This window comes from Harpia harpyja, chromosome 19 (genome assembly GCF_026419915.1).
Source record: "Harpia harpyja isolate bHarHar1 chromosome 19, bHarHar1 primary haplotype, whole genome shotgun sequence".
In the NCBI taxonomy this organism is placed as follows: Eukaryota; Metazoa; Chordata; class Aves; order Accipitriformes; family Accipitridae; genus Harpia; species Harpia harpyja.
Window position 1 is genome coordinate 13,158,703 of NC_068958.1, and position 23,188 is coordinate 13,181,890.

At 48.8% G+C, this 23,188-nt stretch overlaps 1 protein-coding gene across 1 annotated transcript; it reads left to right on the forward strand.

Moving 5' to 3' along the window:
- The first annotated feature begins 1,512 nt into the window (after positions 1-1,512).
- UAP1L1 (UDP-N-acetylglucosamine pyrophosphorylase 1 like 1) lies at positions 1,513-20,883 on the forward strand. Its single transcript, XM_052815130.1, has 9 exons — positions 1,513-1,827; positions 9,597-9,801; positions 11,526-11,701; positions 12,795-12,967; positions 13,797-13,990; positions 14,829-14,969; positions 16,558-16,743; positions 17,506-17,572; positions 18,554-20,883. The coding sequence occupies exons 1-9, from the start codon at positions 1,551-1,553 to the stop codon at positions 18,638-18,640; spliced, it is 1,506 nt and encodes a 501-aa protein (XP_052671090.1). The 5' UTR covers positions 1,513-1,550; the 3' UTR covers positions 18,641-20,883.
- The last annotated feature ends 2,305 nt before the right edge of the window (positions 20,884-23,188 follow it).

The window sequence follows — 23,188 nt, forward strand, 5'->3', positions numbered from 1 at the left end:
TGCCATTGTTTTTATTGCTTTACAAAGAAAATTTCTACCCACATGGGTGCAATGGGTTGTGGAATCAGCTCGGGGGACTCTGTGTAGCAGGATAGACCTGTTCTGGTGGATGGCTGCATTTGGGGGGTGGGAGCACATTCACCAGCAGCAGCATGATTCGCTGTGATTCTTCCAGGAGAACTGAGATCCCACAGCTACAAGATCCCAAGGCTATGCGCTGGGGTTTCTTCAAGGCAAGGCAGCAAGGGCTGTCCCGAGTTCTGCAGGAAAAGGCAGGGCTGGATTTACAAGTTGGATCTGACACAGCCTTTTCTGATGAATAAGGGTCGATGGTTATGCAGGCATCATGTGCGTGGAAAGGACCTGCACCCATTCACACACCAGGCGGGCAGGGAATGCAACTACGGCAGGGAGAGATTTTGTGTAAATGGGAGCAGAGTAAGTTTTTGAAACCCCAAGCTTCTGCCTGAGCAGGAGCTGTGTGGAGTCACATAAAATAGGAAACAGTGTGTGCAACAGAAGCTTTGACAACTGTCAGGGATTCTTCCTGACCTGACCGTCACATCCTAATGGGGTCCAGCTCCCCTGGCTCTGGTCACACGCAGGGAGGTAGCTGTGTCTGAGCAGCTGTCCATCTGTCCGTCTTCTCATCTCCTTCTGCCCATCTGGGCTCTGACCGCGGGCAGGATGCCACCGAGACAGGCCAATGGCTGGGACAGGGAGTTAGGGCCAGGCTGCCCAGCGGCAGGAGTCGACTGAATGTACCAGGGGCTCGAGAGCAGGAGCGTAGGACTTTGCACTGTCCCCACTCTCGGCAGCCCATGACCCCAGCGGGGGCAGCAGAGGAGGCTGGCTCACCGTGTGCCTTCTGACACCTCGTCACTGGCCCAGCCTTGGGCTTCGGGTTTTTGTGTCTAGTCACTTCACTGCTGCTGGTGCTGCGTCTCTGATGGGAAGCGGGACTTGTGAGCCGGGGGGCCTGACCCTGCAGCAGGTGTCACAGCTGGCACGGGGCGGGATCCACCTACCTGCCTGCTGTGCTGAAGTGACCCCAAGAGCTCTTCCATACATCTGCAAGCGCGGGCGCAAGGAGAGGTGCGAGGCTGTCCCGCGTACCGAGGTCCCAGCGCCAACGCCCCCGGGGGCCCCGTCAGATACCCTCTCAGCAGCCGAACGAACGGCGCGGCCCACTGCAGAAAGGCGCCCTGGCCGGGTGCCACCTGCCGCGCCCGCACGAGGCTGCGGGCTGTGAATTCGGCCGAGGGCAGCCGGCCGGGCAGGGCAGGGCAGGGCAGCGGGGCAGGGCCCCCGCGGTGGCGGAGGACGGCGGGGTCCCGCGGGCCCGAGGGAGGAGCCGAACGCGGGAGGCGCACGTCGCAGCGGGGGAGAGCGCGGGGCCGAGGGGGCGGCGGCCCGCCGGCTGCGGCTCCGGGGGGCGGGGCAGCGGCTCGGGGGGGCGGCCCCGCCGTGACCCCGCCCCGCCCCTCGGGGCCGGCCCCGCCCCGCCCCGCCCGGTCCCGCCGGCGGGCAGAGGCCGGCGGCGCGGCGCCATGGCGCCGCCCGAGGAGGCGCGGGCGCGGCTGGCGCGGTGCGGGCAGAGCCACCTGCTGCGCTTCTGGGCCGAGCTGGGCCCGGCGCAGCGCGCGGCGCTGCTGGCGGCGCTGCCGCCGGGCCTGGGCGAGCACTGCCGGCTGGCGGCGGCTGCCGGGGCCCGCCAGCGGGGGCCGCCGGAGCGCCTGGACGGCCGGATGGAGCCGCTCCCTGGCCGGCTGCTGGGCAGCGCCCGCCGCAGCGGCCCCGCCGCGCTGGAGCGCTGGGAGGCGGAAGGTGAGCGGGGCGAGGGGCCGCCCGCGCCGTCCCGGCGCTGGGGGGGGTGCCCCTCCGGCCCTCGCCCCTTCCGCCCGGGGGTCCCGGAGGGCGGCGGGGGCGAGGGCGGGAGCGAGGGTCGCGGGGGCGTCCGTCCCGGCGCTCCCGGCGGGTTGCTCGGCGCGGCCCTCCTGCGAGTCGGTGCCAAAAGCATCGAGCCTTGTCCTAAAAGCTAGCCGGCGCGGGCTTGTAAACCGACGGAGCGCTGCCCGGCGCCAGCGGGAATGGGCCAGGCCGGCTGGATCCGGCCCTTGGCCGGGGCCCTGCCCCGCTGCGAGGCGCGGGGCGGGCCGGGTGCGTCCCGGCCGCATCCCGCCGAGCTTCGACCGACGCGGAGACCGGGGCTGTTCCCGGCGGGATCCCCGGGGCAGAGCCCCGTGCCCTGCCGTGTCGCCTTGCGGCTGGCAGCCGTCAGCCTGCGCAGCGGCACCGTGTCTTGTCGGGGGGTTTGGTGTCGGGCAGGGGGGAGGTGAGCCCAAGCCAAGGGTGACGGCGAGGGTGGCAGGGTGGGGAGAGATTTGGGGTTACGGCTGCACCGCCGGGCCCTGGGAGCCGGCAGCCAGCTGCCTGGGTTGCGGCAGGGGCTGTGGAGGCGCTTTGGGGCCGAGATGTTGAATTTTCACTCTTAGCTTTTAAATGTAGCGGGTGAGGCTGGAGGGCGTGTGGTGGTGGGACACGCACTAACGGGAGCAGAGAGTTTGCGTTGCTGCCAAAATGATAGGGAGCTGCATCGGGGCACACGGGCGATCTCCCAGAGTACTTAAGGATGCGAAGGCAGGTGTCGTGCTGGCGGGCCTGTCCAGGCTGTGCCGCGCGCCGTGCAGGAGGGAGGTGGGGTCTGGGAGAAGAGCAGGTGGGTAGTGTGGAAGAAGCCCAGGAAGGCCCAGCATCCAGGTTTTTTGGAGCCCGGTAGATGCTGGCTTTCCCTGGTCACCCCATGGGCGTGTGAAAGATGGGGGGGGTGATGGGGGAGGCAGTGGCTGGATGTGGGGTGCTCTATTTATTTACAAAGGTTCAGATGTGTCTCCCCTCCTTCTTTATAAAATATAACAGCATTGTTAAAAAATAATCATAACAAAAAAAGGAAGCCAGAAAAAAACAGCTGTGGTCGGAGAGACACTTGCCTACGTTGTGACAAGTGTGCGCACAGCCTTGACCTAAACCTGCCAGTAAAGAGGTGGGGATGGGTGGGCAGGGGAGTAAAAATTTCCAAACAAAAGCAAAAATAGAAGCAGCAGGGTCACAGGGCAGAGGAGCTTTTCTGCCGCGTCAGACTCTGCTGATGGGGCTGAGCGGTGACAGAGGGAGCGGGAGGAAACTGGTGACCCAGGGGCCACATGTGCTTGATCCAGCCAGGGTTTCCACCAGCTGTGCTCGTGTGTCCAGCCGAGCAGAGGAGGGTGTCAGCACTTGGCCAGCACCACGGTGGCCACCCAGATGTAACCGATGGAATGGTGGTCGCTGCCTCTTGCTTGAGGGTGTTGGCGGTAAGGAGGAAGGGAACCCATGGATTCTAGAGGCAGATGGGTCTATGTCAGGGCCGCGCAGTTAAATTAACAATTTTACCAAACTAGGTCCTTTGTCTTCTGCCCTGCCAGGCCAGTGAGGAGCTGGCATATCTGCTTTGTGCCACCATCTGCAGCAGGGAAGGGAAGGCAAACTGCGCAGGGCTGGCCTTGCTTGCTGTGAGCAATGCTTGCAGGAGTCCAGAAGGTCTGGTGTGTTTGGGACCACCGGCACCGTGCACAAATCACCTGTCCCTGAAGTCCGGATGGCCCTGAGCCACATTAGTCCTGCGGACAGTGTTTATTAATTTCTACCAGAAGAGGGGGATGTGGTTCTTCTGATTCCCTTTGGTTTGTTTTTATGGTCCAGTTTAATGCTGGAGATGGGAATCAGCCCTTGGTTTTTTTTCCTGGGGGAGGGCAATCAGGAGCGAGACTTTGTGCCACTGAACCTGGGCAGCACTGGTGTGCCATGTGTCCCTGTGGACATGGCCTCATCCCTGGGAGCGTCCTTGTGCCCCTGCATGGCATTTCCAAGTGGAGCCAATGTCGTCGGTGCAGGCTTTGCAGGGATTGTGGGTCCCTGAGGGGATGCAGGGTCCGAAAGGCTCTTGTTTCCAGTGAGCTGCTTCTGGCATTGAGCTGGACGAGAGCAGAGTGAGCAGTCCCAACCTGCTGCCCGATGTCCCCAAGGCTGCACAGCTGATACAGCCCTTGGCTGCAGGGTTGGGGTCACCCCTGAGCTGAGCTCATCTGTGCTCTGTCCACAGGTGTCCGCGTTCCCAGCAGCTCCCACCTGCAGTGTGTCATCTGCAAAGACTGAACAGCTGAAATGATGTCTCCTCCTTTCCCCTTCCCCCTTTTTTGTGATAAAAAAATGATGGTTAAAAGAACCAGGCAACTGTGTCTTGTAAACACCCAAGATATTTTTTAATACTTAAAAAAAAATAGTTAATAGTTTAAAAAAAAAAAGTATCATTATTATTGTCACTGAGATGACAAAACCTAGCCTGGTTAGATTTGCTTTCAGATCTTAAACAAAAACATTAAACACAAAAATGTGATCACATTTTCTAGGCAGCCTTAGGGATCATGGTATAAATCAAGCACAGATGCATTTACATTCTGTAAATGTTTTATTAATGAAATCTAAGTCTTGGGCATGGGCCGCAGTGTAGCTCCCATTTCATCAGAGGGTTTGATGAGCTGTTCTGGTTATTTGACTGCCCTGCAGAATTGAGGATTTGGGATTTTTTTTCTTTATTCTTCTCTTGCTGATTGCTGTTGTAATCAGGCTGATGTACCTGTTCTGCAGGAGAATTCCGTCTGTTCTTGCAAAATCAATCTGTTCTTCCTGCAAAATCTATTTTTGTTTTTTTACTTTCTATGCAGAATAAGACTTACTGCAGCATTAGTGGGTATCTAACAGCCAACACATCTTCCTTTTTTTGTTTGGTTGAGCTGTTTCTATTTCATATGCTGCAGAAGATAAGGTGGATGTTTTTTTAAGAGGGATAAATATTTCCATTTACTGCAGGAATGTGCAGCAAGATGAGTCAGTTGTTATGAACTTCAGTCATAAACAGTAGTAGTTTTACAGTTGGGAAGTGAGAGCAGACCTACTTAGATTTTTTGGGGATACTCGTTTTCATAGTGACCTAAGATCAGAAACTTGGAAAAACTCTCTGGTAGTTGTAGGGTTGCACTGTAAATACTGGGAATGCCATAAATGGTGGGACAGGGAGTCCCCTTTCTGGGTTGTTCATGTGTGCCGTGGTCAGCCCTCTCCTGAGAATATGGCCCCATCAGTCCGCTGGATTTTGGGAAGAGAATGACACTGATGTTATCAGTGGTATTGCTTTGGACTCAGGTTCATCCTGCTTAGGTCGAGGTTTCAGTCCCCTCAGTGAGAGGCCCCTCTGGGAGGTGGGTGTAAGATGCCAAATCACCCTTGGGCAGATCCCACCCTCTCGTCACTGCATGGAAGACTTTTGAGAACCGCCAACTCCTCTGGGACATCCCCGTTTCAGTGGGGTTATGCCAGCCCTGGCACCCTTGAGTTGTGGCCAAGGATCACAGCCGCTTGTGCTGGATGGTGCACAACAAAGTGGGGCCTCGCAGGCTTTTCTGATACAGCGTTTGCTCCAGAGCTTCATGTGAGTGATGCCCCTTGGTCACAGTCTATTGCTGTGCATAAACCTAATCTGAGATCAGTGGGATGTGGTCTGTTGCATCAGGACCAGAGTGTGCATGTCAGTGTGAGCCTGGTGGTGCCATGGTGGGGATGGAGCAGGGCGAGTGCCTGACTTGGTCTGCTGGTGGATGAATCTCAGTTGCATCTCAAAGCAGCACCCCCTGTGCTGCAGCAACTGAGACCAGCAAATGCTGAGTTCAGACCTCAGACAGCTTTGTTTTAAATTAATGTGAAATACTTTAGCTCAAGCTGTTTCAGTTCTAGATTATTTAGGGTTTTTAAAATGTTTTTATTGCCCATTTGAAACAGAACAGTTTGGAAGTGTCCTGCAGGGGAACTTTTTTAGATTTTTTTTTTTCTTCTTTTTTTCTTCCCCCCTCCCTCCATAAATTCTTCCCTCAATTTTTCTTTTTCCACTGGGACATTTTGGGTCAGGTTTGGTGGAGGGAGCCCGCCAGCCTGGCACAGTGCTGCTCCGGTGCTGCCCTGCTCACATATGCGAGGCCAAGCAGAGAAGCACTCCCTGCCCCAGCCCTGCAGTAAGGCAAGGCTTAGGTAAGGATGAGCACTAATGACTACTTGGCTTTGGAGCACGGGGGAGTGCTGTGTGGATGGAGGCAGTTGATGGAGGTAGGCGATGAATGTGCTGCAGCTGCACTGTGACTCAGTGCCTCGCTCTGCCTGTTTGGTATTATCCATGCAGAATCCCTACCTGGAGCAGTCCTGAGTGGGATGTGGCTGGGTACTTTGATTTTACTAACCATGTGCCTTAGCCTTGGACTGAAGTTGAAAGCTGTTCAGATCTTCAGAGAGCTTCAGGTTTGCTTTCTTGGGGGACTGCTGGCCTTCTTCATGCTGGAGGAAGGTTGTGTGTTTCCTTTCGGGTTGCTGCCCTTGTGACCCTCCTAACTGGTGCTGTGGGGCACTGGTGTGGCACAACTGGTGCAGTTGTGAACGAGCCGGGTATTGCTTGCATCCTGAGGAGCAAGTAGCTGGAGCCAACTGGATGGTGACATGTGTATCTCTCTCTCTCTCACGGTCTTTGCTCCTCTGCCCAGTAGGATGTGCTCACTGGGCTAGCTGGCCCTGCACAGCTGCATGTGGCGGTCTCATGCTGCTGTCTGGTGGTACCCATTCAGCCCTCGGCGGCTGTGACATGGTGACATTCAGAGCCCTTCCCATCGCCAGGTCTCCGGGCTTGTGTCCATCTGCTGGGGGTTTTAAATGTGGTTGGGAAGCACTGGAGAGTGACTCATTCAGTGTTGTCTTTGGCCGTAGGAATGACAGCAAGTACACTCTTGCCAGTGTTCATGGCCAAGGGCTTTTCTTTGCTCAGACACTGCTATTTATCTTGCTTTATGAGAGGCTTATAGTTACTGTGGAGAGGCCAAGATTAAGCTTGCTCAGGGATAGATTGGCCAAGTGAGAGGCGTTTCCTTGTGGAGCAGTGAATCAGCTCCCTGCACTGGTTGAGCACAGCAGGACCATGACAGTTGTTATTCCTTTTCCTGGGAAAAAGCAGGGGAAGGGAATGGGCAGAATCTGTGCAACCACGTCCTCACTTGTGGTAACGCTCACTGCTTCAGCTACAGCCCTCACTGTCCTCGCCCTGCCCCAGGACAGGGGGTGGCTGCCATGTCAGAGTCACCCAAACCAAAGAGTTTGGCTTTGGTTTCTAACTGCAGTTGTTTTCCCTTCCTCTCCCCGTTGGTAATTTTGTCATTGCAGCTGACCCCTCCACTGGCCTGTAATTCCTCCCTGCATCATCCCGTGGTCGTTGCTCCAAGGCACGGGCGCAAGCAGAGGCGATGGTGAGGCTTGTCCTGGCAGGGATGTGGACTCAAGGGCCAGTTGGGAGCCGAGCAGCCCCGGCTAGCCTGGTGCTGAGCGGGCTGTTGGTTTGCTGAATATCTTGTCTGTGTAGGGAGGAGAGAGAAGGGAAGGGAGAGGGGGCTAACAGGAAAGAAGGTTTTACCCAGGTTTGTGTTCCCCAGGGCTGTGTGGCTGCAGCAAGCCAGGCTTGTGTGCAAAGCACGGGTCTCGCCCGCATGCTTCCCTCCTGCATGAGTTTGCTGCCTCTGTGCCAGGTCCCGGTGAGGGGACAGCCACCACCCGAGCCGGGGCACTGGGAGGCCTGGAGCCATGCTCCTGCGGCCCTTCGCTTGGGTCCTTCCCTTCTTCCGTGATGGTGCTGTGTGCTTACAGCCTGTTGAGCACGCAGCGGCAAACCATGTGCCGGGGACGGGAGCAAGTTATAGTGGCGTAACTAATAACCAAGACCCCCTGCTTTGTACTTTAAGTCTTTTGTGATGGGAAGTTCAGTAAAGATGCAGAGGAGCCAGCCATTAATTGCTTGTGGTTTGCTGCGTAAAATTAAGCTTATTTTATTTGCATTGCCATATAGTTCACCCAGTGCTATCATCTATGCCTTTTAAATTTTAAGCTTAAACCCATTGAAGCTTCCCCCTCTATCCAAGCACCTCCTGAAACTTTGAAATCCCAAGACTTCCACCTTCAGCACAGGTTTCCCTGTAGAGAGCTCTCCTAGTCCCACTTGGAGCATGAGGGTGGACTGCGGATCTCCAGAGGTGGCTTCCAACCAACACTTCAGTGGTTCAATGAACTCAAAGGCTCGCTCTGCAGCAAAGCGATGGCAGGGCTGCATAACCAGCTTCCTTCAGTGTGCCTGACTGGGCATTACCAGCCTTTTTGGAAGGGGTATATTTAGGCGGAAATATTGTGTTACTGCTGTGGTGGGACTGAAACTTGTAAGCATGGGGAAGTCAATAGGATTACCACAGTGTCGTGGATGATTTATGTCTGTTTTTATTGCTGAAAGCTAGAGTTTTGAATGGAATTAAAACCAAGCCAGGTTGTTAGAGCAGCAATTAGCAGCAATTTTCCCTCTCTTGCTCATTTAAACAGCCAATTATTTAAAGGTGAGCATAAAAACAATCCCATTTTTCTTCTAATTCAGTATCTTTTGTCCCTGTGTCTTTCAGTCCAAGTCAGGAATTTTTTAGTCCCAGGTGTCGTTAAAGTTGGGTGTTTGTCTTCTCCTTGGAGGTTGGGGTGAGGCATGGGCTGTCCTGGACTGTGGGGAGCAGTGGCAGGCTCAGCAATATGCGGTAGGTTGCAAAAAGCTCTGATAGCTACCGTACAGCAGCAGAGCTGTGGCTTTTGACCTGGGCAGTCCCAGAGCTCACTGCATTCCTGGAGGAATGCAAAGTGTTCCATAAGTAAAATCTTTCTCATGGTTGTCAGTCGTTACTGTGATGCTGGCTTGAGAAAAGGCAGGGAACAAAGACTGTGAATGAGCTGGGTGTTTATTATGTGGTCTGTTTCTTCCCCAAGGTCTGGACTTCCCTGGTTTGTTGGGAGAAATGATATTGTTTTTAATTAGATTGTGGGAGTTGTGGCTTCTGCAGGCTTGGCTGTGTTATTTAGTCCTGACTGCAGCCGAACAGAAGCTGGAGCACAAGTACAGCTAGTTGATAAAGGCAGATTCCAGAAGTGCCAATGCTTTGCTGAAGATGACAAGACTTCACTTCTTTGGGATGTAGAAATGTCGGTGATAAGGGATCTCAGGAGGTCTCTAGTCCAAACCCTATTTGGAACAGGACCATACTCAGCCCTAGGTGAGGTCAGCTATGGCTTTATCAAAGTAAGCCTTGAAAACCTTAAGGAACATCCCCCACCTCTCTGGATATCTTTTCCAGTGCTGCACCACCTTCCTGGTAGAGTTTTTATCCTAATATCCGTTTTGAACCTTCTAAGCTGCAACTCATGGCTGTTCCTGTTGTTACACCATCCGCTGCTTTGGGTGAGGAAACTGCTGCATCAAAGAGCTGAAATTAATTTTTTCATATTGTGTGCAGCATCATATTTCTCTCTGAACTGCCAGCAGTGGGCATTGAACTGGCAGCTTCTGGCTGTTGCCTAAGCTCTGCAGAAAGGCTCAGGAGAAGAGCGTGCGGTGTTGATTGCTTTTGTGATTCTTATGTTCCCTCGGGGTTCTTTCTCCTGTTCAGGCTTGCATCAGATCTCGCAGAACAAGGTGGCAGTGTTGCTCCTGGCTGGAGGACAAGGAACTCGCCTGGGAGTGAGCTATCCCAAGGGCATGTACAACGTGGGGTTGCCTAGTGGCAAGACCTTGTATCAGATCCAAGCAGAAAGAATCCGCAAAGTGGAGCAGCTCGCTGGCCAGAGACACCACTGCAAGTGTGCTATCCCCTGGTAGGTGATCTGGAGCCACAGACCTGCTGTGCAGGGGTCTTTGCGTTGCAGTCTTGTCTACATTGTATTCTAGAAGCACTTTGCTGGGTGCTATAGAGACAGGCCAGGGGAGAGCCTTTTGTCAGCAGGATTTGTGATGCCAGCAGCTGGCGGAGGGTGCACAGGGACAGGAAGTGGCAGGTCCGTGTCTGCAGACCTGAGGGACTGAGCACTGCACTTGAATCACTGGCTGCTACCCTAACTGCTGTACCATGCTGTCTTTTCAAGCATGGTCCCTGACAACACTATAAACAACACTTTTCAGTGCCTGTTTCAGATGCTTCACAAGAGATTTTATCTGTTTGTGCTGTGCTTTCTCAGGTTCCTGCACGGAGGGAGAGATTGCCTAGAGCTCACCTTCCAAGACCCTCTGCCTCCCCTTGCCCGCGATTTCTGCCACAGCAAAAAAACGCTTCCCCTTGCAGTAGTAAATGCTTGTCGTGCTCCATTTTCAGGTCACCTCCTGCTGTAGTTGTTTACAGCTGGCTGCTCTCTCTCCTGGCTGCTCCTAGCTTTCAAAAGGCTTCAGAAGAGACTAGCTCTGTGCAAGGAGCAAAATATGGATTCCCTATGGGACGTGGTGGGTGAGAGAGGGGAAGGTGCTGCAGCATGCTTCTGGGAATGTTTTCTGCTAAGTGTTCTTCATTAGACTATGAAGAGATACCTTTATGAAACCACTGTCTGGCCTAAGCCAGGCTTTGGGAAGAGTGAAGGAGCAGGTGTCCGAGGTCTTCAGAAAACAAGCACATCATTTTACAGATTGGAGGTCAAAGGTGATTTGAGTCTGTATCGTGTTTCTTTCTGAAGCCGTGCATGCCTGACCTGAATTGCAAATGCCCCATCCCTGGTGCTGCTGGAAGCCAGGATGGATTATTTGCAGGATGCAGCATCTGCTGATAATGTTTACAGTTCCTCTCCCTGGGTTGAGGAGGCAGTTGGCTGCTGCAGTACACCAGGGGCCAGGCTATGCTGTGCTGCAAAGATGTAAGTTGGGGTGTGTGTGAGGTCCAGTCTCTCCTGTGCAAGGGATTGATTCCCCTGGCATGCTGGCAGAGGACCCTGTATACGTATGGCAATAGCTGTTGGAGAAGTGCTTGACAGGTAGATGATGAGGATGGCTTTTAGCTACTGTTGAAGGAAGAAACATAGTGAAGGGAGGGACAGCAGCAATGTGGAGCTGGAAGGAGAGGAGGAAACAGAGAAACTTAAGAGAAAAACAAATTATGCAGCCAACATTTGAAAATGCTGCTGTTCGCCTTGGCACAGAAGAGGTGCTGGCAGACTGAGCTGCTGGGTATTCGCAGCTCATTCTCAGCACCTTGTGCTGGTCAGTGCTTCTTTAAACACTTAACGTCAGTTTGAATCTAGGGTGAATGAGGTGAATGTACTGCCCTTTGCCTTGTTTTCCAGCTCAACCGAATATCCAGATGTTGTTCACATTTAGGGAAAGGCTTTTCTGTCCTGGCTGGAGCTAAGCCTGTGGGGAGTATCATGCACAAGACCCTGTGCAGCCTTCCTGTGGGATGAGTTCTGGAGGAGAGCTCTCCTGCTCAGTTGCATACTGCAGGATACTGTAGTGTCTCTCACTTAACACTCTTGGATTTCCTCCCTTCTGTGTTCCATTTGTAGTTTTGTCTTTCGCTTGTGCTTTTCTTGCTCATTGCTCAGCACCCATTCCTACACAGGTACATCATGACAAGTGAGTTCACGCTGGGGCCGACAGAGGAGTTCTTTGTAGAACACGACTACTTCAACCTGGACAGATCCAATGTGGTCATGTTTGAACAGAGAATGCTGCCTGCTGTCACCTTTGATGGGAAGGCCATCTTGGAGGAGAAGGGGAAAATTGCTATGGCTCCAGGTACCCCGCTGTTCACTCTTACATGGTACAGTAATGTAATATGTGTTGATAATTGATTGCTACTAGCCATCAGCCAGCCTTGGCACACGGAGCAGTCTTTGGAGGTGAGTGTTAATGCTTCTGATTAGTATGGGAGGGTTCAGTTAAATGTTTCAGTCTGGTAATCAAGAGTGTAGCAATCTCTGTTTAGTTCTTGCTGGAGATTTGCCCACAGCACGTGGTTTTTGTCTAAGCCTGGGAGGATTGGCAGGATTAGGAGCTGTACAGCTTCAGGTTAGGAACAGCATGTGTCGGCAAGGCTGCATCTGAGGTCCTTGGGGTGCTGCCTCCCAGGGGTGAAGCTGTCAGGAGCTGGGCTCCCATTCAAGGCTGATAGCTGGAAATGGGTGAAAAAGCAGCAAGAAGATTAACTCTTTCCAAAATGATTGCAATGTCTTACCTAGTAAAGTTCTCCTCTTAACCTGGACGTGGTAAGAGACTCGGTGAAGGCAGCCTGGTCAGGGCCATATTGCAGTGATGCAGTTTTGCGGCTGCAGAGTGGTTTTCCTGAGCTGACAGGGGTGTCAAAGCAGGAACCATGAAAGGGTGATCTGTGATGAACAAACGTGCAGGTGTCTTGTGCAGCTGCAGTTCAAGCCTTTAAAAAGGCATTGGGAAGTTGTGGGGGGAGGATAAACTGAGAATAAGATTTAATTTAGTCTTTTTCTCCAAGTTGAGTTTTAAATGGTTTTGCTCTGCACTGGAAGAGAAGAAATGTAACAGGTTTTTCCCACCCTCTGCATAATGTTTTGTCCTTTAGTGTTTTCCTTCTGAGGATCTTACAAGGCTTCATAAGGTCTTGTAACACTTCTCTGTGAGGGTGGTCCCTGTGGTCCAACTCTGCAGGTGAGGGAGGTGGGCTGTGGAGGGGAACAGGCTTGCCTGAACTGTGTGGCAGGTCTGGAAATAAAATCTGGTAGCACTGACTCTTGGCTAGAAAGCATTCCCTGCTCTGCTGTTAAAGAAAGTTTGTTCAGGACTTTCAGCTTTTGCTCTGTTAGCTGCAAAAACCCCACTAATTAACCATGGCTTTGTCTTTTCTCTTGCATTATAGATGGCAATGGTGGCTTATATCGAGCTTTGGTGGATAACAAGGTCTTGGATGACATGAAGCAGCGTGGAATCCAGTATGTCCATGTATACTGTGTGGACAATATCCTTGTGAAAATGGCAGATCCAGTCTTCATAGGCTTCTGTGTTTCCAAAGGGGCAGATTGCGGTGCAAAGGTGAGGCGGCAGTAACACTGGGCCATTTCCCCACAGGGAGTTAAGGTCTGATTATGCTCGGAAGCTGCTGGCTAGGGTGAGCTTAGATGAACCAGGGTGTTCAGACCTCTCTCCAACAGCGGCTCGCTGCAAGCAGATTTAGAAGAGCTGCTTGGTGCCTGCATTGCATTCAGAATCCCTACCTGTGGGTGTCCTCCTCCACTCATCCCAGAGTACTGTGGAAAATAAACTTCAATTAGAGCAGGGACTGTAACTGCACAGGAAACTACAAGCTGGAATTGCTTCCCCTTTATGCCCTGCCCTTTCTACAAAGGCACTTGGGCTATCTAGAAGCCATATTGGACTGGGTTGTGTTTTATAAATGCACCTTTAAGTCTAATGGAGGCATTTTTTCTTCCTCACTGGGGAAGATGGGGAAAGCCAAACCAGCTTGGTTTTGTCACCCTAAACCAGCAGGTGCCTGAGGAGAGATTTATATTACTTTAATCATTAACACTGTTCCCATGAACAGGGAGCTGAAGGCTAAAGCTGCAAATGTTTTTCATTTAATGCCAGGTCCCAGTCCTTGATAGGAAAAGTGCCCCGCAGTATGCCGATTTCTTTTAACTGGTTTGTCTTCTGAGCAACTGCACAATTAAGCGGTCAAGTACTGTTTTTTTTGCCTGGTTTTTGGGCAAAATGTGCCTCCACCCAGCAGTGCCCGGCCTGTGCTCCTGAGCTGCTGGAAGATAAGCATGCAACAGTCCTGTAGGATCATTTGTATGTGGGAGTTGGGATAGTGCTGGGATTTTCTTCCTTTTTATCATAGCACTCTGTCCTGTGGCTGCAGGTGGTGGAGAAGGCCTACCCCACAGAGCCTGTTGGGGTGGTGTGCTGTGTGGATGGGGTCTACCAGGTGGTGGAGTACAGTGAGATCAGCCTGGAGACTGCGCAGCAGCAGAGCCCCGATGGGGGACTGATATACAGCACTGGCAATATCTGCAACCATTTCTTCACAGTTGAGTTCCTGGAGATGGTGGCCCAGTAAGTTCCAGCAGACCTGCTAGGCAGTTGTGCAGCCCAGAAATGCCTCCAAGAGTGGGTGTTCCTGTTTCCCACTCTGTAATTTCAGTTATGGGTACCTCCTGCTCCACTCTTCACTTCCTCTCTCCTCCGAACAGTTCAAAACAGCTGTGTCCCCTTTCTGACAGCCCCAGTGTGCTCTTTGGGCCTTACCCGGTGAAGAGGCTGTATGCTTTGCTGTAGCTAAATCGATGAAGATATAGCAGTGCATGACCTTCCTGGGCCTGCAAGGGTGAGCAGTCACGTGGGCTGCAGTGTGGTCAGTGATGTGGTTGGTGATGCAGCCCCACACTGAGGATTTTCAGTGGGAATGTCACCCATGCCATCCCTTGGGACAACAGAGGTTGGGGGAGAGGGTGAAGCTGGGGGAAGACCCTGCTCCTTGGTGTTGGGAGATGGGATGTGATGCTGGGCATTCACTGAGCAGCTGTACGACCTTCCTGAAGAGCTTGATCCTCCCTTGTGTGAGGGATCTGCTCTGCTCCATTGTCATCCTGGTCAGATAACAATTTCTGTTACCTTTTTTTATCTTTGCCTGCAATTTCAGTTCAACGCTAGGTCCTCCCTCTTCCTCTTGGTTTACATTGTCGTGTCCCACTGGTACAGGGAGTGCTGCTGGCTGGGCTGCTCTGCTTAGTGAAGTGTTTCCTGGATGTGACTTGGATCAATTTGGAGAGAGCAACACCCACAATGGTTGAGAGATGACCCAGAGCAGTAATAAGCCATCTGCTTCCCAGAAATGTACTACTTTTTAATAAGTGCATATGAAATAAGTGAATTGTTTCTTCTCCTTTTGCAGGAAATATGAGCCGCAGCTGAGGCATCATGTAGCCATAAAGAAGGTGCCCTACATTGACGAGGAGGGAAATCTGGTAAAACCGCTAAAACCGAACGGGATAAAGCTGGAGAAGTTTGTGTTTGATGTGTTCCAGTTCTCTAAGTTAGTGGCAGACATGATTTAATTTTTTTCCTTCCCTTTTCAATGTTTGTTTGAATGACTGTAGGTTGTAACAGGCATTGCCAGGGAGCATGTGGTTTATGGGTGGCTTGTTAGAAAGGCTGTTGGATCTTCACCAAGCTCTAACACGACAGTAACGCTGCAGGTGTGGTCACAGGGTGCTCGGCAGCAGCCAGACTTGCTCTGGCTGTGCTCCCAGAGCTGTTCGTCCTGCTGAAGATGTGTTGGCTGGCCTGGCCACTGCCAGCCCTGTGAAAGAAAGAAAAAAAGGAAGTCGAGCACAAAGCCAACATTTAATACAAGCCCATGTTGGAGTATTCAGACTTGCAAAAACGGGGTCTTTCAGAATTGTGGCTTCCATGGCAACTGCAGCTCTGGTTAAATTTTCGGTGCGTGTTAGCCAGGGCTCCACTCACATCCTTTGTGCAGGTTGCAACAGGTTGCTTAAGCACCATGGGGCCAGGTTACTGTTGCTGTGGGAACTGTCAGTGTTGACTTGCCAAGCTCTAAAACATAGCTGAGAGCGCTGTGCCATAGTGTTAGTGCAGTCAAGGGTACTTTGTGTTTAGGGAATGTGGATTTCAATAATTTAGGAATTTAGCATAAGTGTTCTTATAAAACCTATTTTCCAAGGTCTCGAATTCAGCAGTAAAGATTCTGGTTTAGGCTTAAATAAATGGCAAAAAGAGACCTGAGGCAAACTGAATTGACTTTGGAGATAGTACTTTTCTTTTTAGAGGATTTACTTTAGGATAGAGAGCTCAAGGTTTGAACCGTTCTCCGTTTCCTGACATGCATTCAGTAAAGAAATATCATACTAAAGAAATATCATACTATCATACATGTTTCCATACATGTGATGGAAACAGTGCTGACTTCTGAGCTTTGAAAGGACTCATTTGCAAGCAGTGATTGCTTGTGCTTTTTTAGTAATACTGCAAAAACAGCTTGGCAGCTGCTCTTCACATGTGAAATGCAGAACCACACAGATGCTGCTGTGGGATTTTTTAATTTGCATTCCCATTTCTGGTAAACAGCTGTACTTAACATTCAACTGTGAATCCTCCCATATTGCTTGTTCATCCCTGGGAACTGGTGTCCTCAGTTGATCCTTGCCTACGGACTCCCAGGTGGAGTGGCCATTTCTTGGAGCAGGGGTGCAGTGCTCTGAATTGAGGCACACAGCTTGGCGCTGTGTTTGAGCTCTCCATCCTGCTGTGCTCTTAGCTGAGATTTTTTTGTCCACGAGCCAGTGCCTGGAGAGGTTTCTGTGGGATCTCTGCAGAACTGTTGCTTTTCCTCACCTGTGCACAGCTCTGGAGGGTTGTGAGGCTGCTGTTATGTTCCCAAAGAGACTGGGCTTCTTGTATTTTTCCATTATATAGCCCTGGTACTTCTTTGCTCTTCAGGTGGGAGGTGGGCTTTCCTTAGCTTGACTGCCTCAGGCTGCATACATCGCTGTTCCCTAAAATATATATGAGCCTTTACCCATGAAAGCTGTTGTTGCATCAACAGGGCTGATGGCTAGCTTTGTTTTTCATTATCATTGTTTTCTCCTCTTTGCTGGTAGGAATTTTGTGGCATTTGAAGTTTTGAGAGAAGATGAGTTCTCGCCACTAAAAAATGCAGACACAGCTGACAAAGACACTCCTACCACTGCTCGGCAAGCCCTCCTGGCCCAGCATTACCGCTGGGCTCTCAAGGCTGGGGCCAGATTTCTGGATGAAAATGGTTGCAGGATACCAGAGAAACTCAGGTATGAACCTCTGTGACCTTCTCCGCAGCTTCTCTGCCTGTGGCTGCCCAACCATGCCAGCTGGCTAGTGGCATGTACTGTGCTCTACAAAACTGGCCATTAGTTTGATCACAGGGTGACTCGGCATGATTTTTGTTCAGCTGTTGTTTTCTGAACATGCAGAGTAATGTCTATTACAGCTCCTGCTCCATTAGTGATTGTGAGTGCTCTAGACAGTAATGCACAGTGCTCTGAGATTCCTGCCCTGGGGGTCACGAGTTGACTCCTCCTATAGCAACTCATTAGGCAGGGGCAACCTTTTCCATCATTCTGGATTTAGCCAGCCCAAGGAATTGTAATTTGTAGTCCTCAGCAGCTTTTCTGAATACAGCCCCAGTGCTTAAAGCCCAGCAAGATTCTCAGGTGGGATTAAGGATCAGCTGTTATAGCAATTACCAATTCAGATACTCTTGCATCATGCTGAATGGGAAGCTGCTTTTACTCCATGGGGCTATTACTTCATCAACTCATAGTTTAATAAACCCACAAGCTGTTCATTTTACTTGAAAAGCATCTCTATAAAAGTGATGTTCTTGTTTTGATGAGAAATATTTAGGACCTGCTAATTCCCTTTTATTTTCACACTTTGTGTTCAAATAATGTCTGGTGCATGTGAATGTAACAAATGTCTTATCCTTCTGGATATCCTGTTCTTGATCTTTTGAAGAAGATGCACTGTTTTTTAAGCATAGCAGGAAGTTAATCCTGTGTTCTCTTCCCTAGTCTCTCAGGAACTGAAGATCCTCCAGCTGTGTGTGAGATTTCTCCGTTAGTGTCTTACTTTGGAGAGGTGAGAGTAACTATCGATGCAGGTATTTTTAAGAGTGCAGGTATGCATCTGATTTTCTTCCAGACACGGGGGATGTCTTTAGCCTAGGCTTGCTGAGAAATGGTAAGATCAACGGAACTAGGACTTGGGCTCTGTGTTACGTTCATGGTTCTGCTATGGTTTATTCTTCAGCAGTTTGTTCACTCTCAGTTTTAGCCATCTGTAAAATGACATTTGCAGTGAGGCTGCACAGTTTCATTATGACTCACAAGTACTTTGAGATCTTCTGAATGAAAAGCACAGAATATTCAAATTCCAGAATCCATGGGGTCACTGTATTCAGCTGTATGCTAATTTGTGCCCGTCTCCCACAGTGAGTGAATACTGAATGAGAAGTGTGATACGTGCATTGGCTTTAGAGAAACCACATCTTAGATTTCTTAAGTTTGTCCGTCTGAAAATAATTGGTCCTGGGAAAGCTGCTTCCATTTAGTAGTGAGAAGAGGAGCTTCCCTGTGTTGGACATACAGGGTGAGAAATGGTGGATTGCAGGAGGATATGCGGGCCCTGTGGGGAAGGGCATTCATAAGACTTGACATCTTTGCTAGGTTTCCATGTGCAGATAGTGAACTCATTGCAATCGATGTGTTATAAGAACAAAATGAAAACAAGGCAATTTAAGTTGACTTTTCTTTGCTAGAGTTATTCTAATGTGAGTTAAGGATACATCTTCCCATGCCTGCCCCTCCCCAGGAAGCTTGTTTCTGAGATCCATTGTTTTACAGTTCATTGGTGCCTCTCCTTCATGAACCCCAGGCTTGGGGCTGAAATGCTTTTCATCTCTGTCACTGGAGAAACTATTGCTGTTGTCTGTCCTTCCCATGACCTTTTAACTTTGGGTAGTCAGTGGTTCATTGAGGACATTACGTAGACTTAAAAATAGTGCAGGTAACCAGTCTGATGCATTTACAACCTAACAGTGCTATTTTCACATGTTCTCAGGGCCTGGAGGTGTACATGAAGAACAAAGACTTCCCTTCTCCCTTTGTGCTCGATGAAAACAAAGCAGAAATGTTAGGAAATTCTTGAAGAGGAGGGAGGCCTTTCCCCCTCAAATCATATCTGTCTGTCAGATCCATTATAAGAACTGACATTACTAAAATGTCAGCTATGAAGTGTGTTATAAAAAAAATTGCTTTGCAGTATCAGATCAATGCCAAATCCCTGCAGCAGTTGTGTTTACACACATGTGCATGCTCACCAGTTCTGTTTGGTAACTATGAAGGCTATGCCTTTTACCTCAGTCTGTTTTGTAGACTTGGATGTGAATGAAGATTAATACCTTCCGGGTACCAAACAGATCTTATATTTCTTATTTGCTGTGCATACTAATATGTAGAAGAGCCAGTCAGGGCCTAATAAATCAGATTTGCATTCAAGAAGATTAAATCTCTTCAGTGCCTTGTTAGGTATCTTCTTTGTGCTGGTAGGGTTGGTTGGGGTTTTTTTGGTTTTGTTTTTAAATTGTGTGAACAGCTGAAGAATCAGTTTGATCATCTTTTCCCTAATCTTGTGCTGGTTAGAAGATCCAATTCAGCAATTGCATCCTCTAACCAGATCATACAGAGGAGTCTGCTGTAGGTAGGGATGCTGCTGTGCATAAGCGTTGCTTGAGGTTTGGACTCCAAAGCAGAACAGACTAGTTTGCATATCTAGGCTCACTGGTGCTATTCCAAGAAAACATAAGTAAATATGCAGCTTAGACTGATCGCAGTGACCTGGGTTTTTTTAATTAAAAAGAGAAATTTTTTCACAACAACACTCTGCTCTTCCTGTCTATAACAGACATTTATTTTACTTTTCATTTTTCTGTTTAATGTATACCATATCCCTCAAAGGGGACTCCTTTAAAATACCTGAAAGTAATAAGAGGAACAAATCCTGATGGTAGAATTTAATGCTTAAACAAAACTAAAAAAAGACTTAATCCCAGCATAACCACTGTACACAGTACAACACCAGCCTCTGCTTCTACAGTTTCTGGCCAGGTAGTTTTCCAGCACTCTTTCACTTATGAAATAATTCTTTAGATGCCTTCCTTTTAAATATATTACTAAACGTAATGTAAAGTGTCAGCTAATTAAGGATGCTAATTGCCAGAACATATGTAGCATGTAAACTCAGCCCTGGCTGAGGGAACCCAGGGTGGCTGTGATCCATTAATGATTGTTTCTGTTCAGCCTTTGGACACTGTCCTGGCAAGCTCGTGCCAGGCAGGCACCTGCCTGCTGCAGAACCTGTGCTGAACACACCAAAGTTGTTTCACCCTTTGTGAGGATGCTTCAGGTGCACTGCTGGGTGGCCTTTGCTTAAGGAGCACTCTATACATTTTCCACAAATCAGTTGTTAAGGAAGGTGGTGAGGGAGATGCCTCATCTGGAATGTTATTTCATGCATCTGCTTCTACTGCTGATGCTATTTTATTAAGCATAAATCTTTTAAATAACTTAAGTGGCTTTCTGTAATTCCTGATTTGAAGCTGTATTCAGAATGTTGGGGAAGTATAAAAATGGCTTTGAGAGTAAATTCAGTTTGTAAGTAGGCTCATGTTTTCCAAAGAAAGTATCTAAATGTCAATGGCAGAGTTTTCAGGTATGAAGTGTATCTGCATGCATGTAACTAAGGAGCCTTTTGCACGTGCAAACCAGCTAATGACAGGTCTGATTACCTCAGTTTGCATATGCAGCCAGGAATTCCCATTTTTAGTATAAATGAAGCATTTGTCCTTTACACTCTATTCGGTTTGTGGTTTTTTTTTTTTTTTTTTTTTTTGCACAGTGTATTATGGGTCATTCCATTCCTGTCAGTCAAGTTTTATATCTGGGAACAAATTGTGTTGTATCTTTGTGAGTATTGCTTGTTGATGCAGGCACACGCTCGTTTTAAATTGCACCCTGCTATATAAAGAAAGGATATTTCTTTTGCTTTTTCTTAAGTTCTTTCTCTTTTGAAACTTCAGTTCCCATGTACTTCAATCATGTGTACACTGAGCTGCTGACATGGTTTTTAAAGGTTGTTTTCAAGAAGCTGAATTAGAATGTTGAATGCCTTGTCTGTTGGGTCTTTTTTTATGACATCACATTTTAAACTGGAACATAGGAAGAATTTTGAGAGAACTTTAAAAAAAAAAAATTAAATCTGTCCTGTATGTAACAAAGTAATTCTAGTATGTATTATGAAATGAAAAAAGTACCTGAAACAAAGGGAGGTCCCATAGTACTCCAGAAACTTTTGGACACCTAAGCATTTTTATAATAAAGATGTTACTGTGATTTCTATGTGTCTGTCTGTGTTTCTTGTCCATGAGGAAAATACACTTGTCTTTGTCCTTACATGTCATGGGTGTTGTCACCACAGCTGCGGGACACTGAGCCAACAGTGTCACAGATGGCATGGCTGGAGGCTGCAGCGCCCATGCTTCAGATGTACAGGGGCATGAGGGACTCTGCAGAGGGTAATTCCTGAAGGGGTTTGACACTGTGGGATGTATTTTTTCATCAGAAAACAGAAGACTCTGTTCTTGCCTGCAATCCTGTTAATTTTTTTTTTTTTCAAGCTTTTCAACTCAGTTTACTGAGGGGAGGGAGTTTAATTGTGGATGGTGTGTGTTTTTCTTTTATTTAAAGTAGATTTGAGTGATCTGGATCTGAGTCAGGTTTTTGCAGCTGTTGTGTAGGTAATGAGCACTCACTGTAATGCAACTTTTGCTTGGTTTCCCGTTGACAGGCACTTTTTAAACAGGGCTCTATTTATAGAACAATCAGTTAGGGGAGGTTAGTAACTTTTCACAAACGACAGATTGTCCTCTTTTGGGGGTTTAGTGCTGAACCCAGCAAAGGTCAGAAGTAGATATTCTTCCTTCCTTACCTATTTCACCCCATGTTTTTCTCTTGGCACCTGTGTGAAGGCTGCTGGGTTTTTTAATGTGTTTTTAAGCTACATGAATCAGTAATAAATACTAAAAATGAATGCATGCTTCAGGCTTCTGTTAAATTGTTCCTCTGCTTGTTTGTGTGGAGTGTTCATATCTACCAGAATTGTTTGCTTGCTTAGTTTTTTTTAATCATGAAATGCTCAAAAAGACACCAAATTTTCAGTTTTATCTGGAAATCTAGTGTGAGGTGGATTCCATATGTAAAGGCTCAGATGATGCACATTAACTGCATAGTTAGGCACAGCTGAAGGTGAATTCAGTGCCAGTACTTAAAGCAGTAGTCTTAAAGCAGCTGCTTCAATGCTTTCTTTTTCCTGTTGGACTACGTACCTGATCTAGAAGTAACGGTTATTACAAAACCACCAAGTTGTGGCTCTAAGTGTGTACATCACTAAACAGCACTCTTCCCTGTTCCTCTACACTCACTGATAACGTCCCTCCTTCTCCCAAGTGAAGATGCAGAGAACCATTTGCACAGAGAGTGACTAAGGGCTGGGGGTCTGTGGAGAAGCAGGTGAGGGAAGGAATTGTGTGAGACAAGTGAATCCTGCTGAGTACCGAAATTTGGTGCCAGATCTTATGGAAGGGTTTATTTACACAACCGCTGAAGTTGCTTTTCACCCACTCACACACATCCTCTCACAGATTTCAGTTGTCTTACTTTCAGGCCCATGTTTCCGTGTTGTCTGCCCAGGATTGTGTGTGTGTGATGCAGAGGACAAGGGATGCCAGCTGTCACGTGTGTCTCAGGTTCTCACTGGCAGGTGATAATGACATCAGACAGCTCTTCTCTGTCCTCTGGGAATCAACAGGTTTTTGGGGTTTTCCTTTGCTGTGCTTGCCTTCCTGGCAGGAGGAGCGATGGTGTCTGTGGTTCATCCTCCTTTTGTCTGGGTGCAGTGTCTTCTGCTGTGTGGCTGGTGCTGTGGCCTTACCAGAGCATGGTTCTCCAAGCTAGATGTGTTGCTGAAATCCGGAATAAAACTCCTTAACAGCAATGAGAATTTAAGAAGCAGGTACTCCTTTATTGTAGCGCTGGGTACACGGGGGATCGCTCCACCTATCGTGTGCACCTGTCTTGTCTAACGATACAGTTAAATACACACCTGTTATACATATTCATTAAGTTTCTGGGAAATGTTATACATAATCATCAACTTTCCAGTAAATCATTGGCATATGTATATGTCTTCACAGCAGGCGCAGCAAAGGTCTCTGGTGGTCTTCAGAAGCCCTCTGGTGGTCTTTCATAGTCTTCCTCACTTGTCCGCTTCTTGACCTCTTTTAGCTGATTCTGCACAGTATGATTCTCATCACTATCTATATTAGTTTGCATAAAAATGTATACTATGTTCTCTTTTGAAATCTAACTTTTTCAATGATTGGTCTTTCAGTTATCAAGATGGGAAAGGTAGGGAGTTTCCAAGAACCAAATCTTCTTGGCTTCTTAAAAGAAAATATAAGCCAACGATAATCAGCTAAAAGTACAGTACTACACATTCTTTAAGTTCTTTATCTACTATAGTTACGCACTATAACTTTATATTCCTAAGATTTTAGCTGTAATCAGATTTGATTTCTTTTAAAATGTAACAGATGGGAGCTGCACCTTCCTGAGCTCGAATGAGGGGAGCACACAGGCC

Bases quoted from the DNA above. Each gene is read 5' to 3' on its own strand.
- UAP1L1 (XM_052815130.1), top strand. From the start codon at position 1,551: ATGGCGCCGCCCGAGGAGGCGCGGGCGCGGCTGGCGCGGTGCGGGCAG. The intron at 11,702-12,794 runs GTACCCCGCTGT...CTTGCATTATAG, and splicing joins GAAAATTGCTATGGCTCCAG to ATGGCAATGGTGGCTTATAT. The intron at 13,991-14,828 runs GTAAGTTCCAGC...CTCCTTTTGCAG, and splicing joins TTCCTGGAGATGGTGGCCCA to GAAATATGAGCCGCAGCTGA.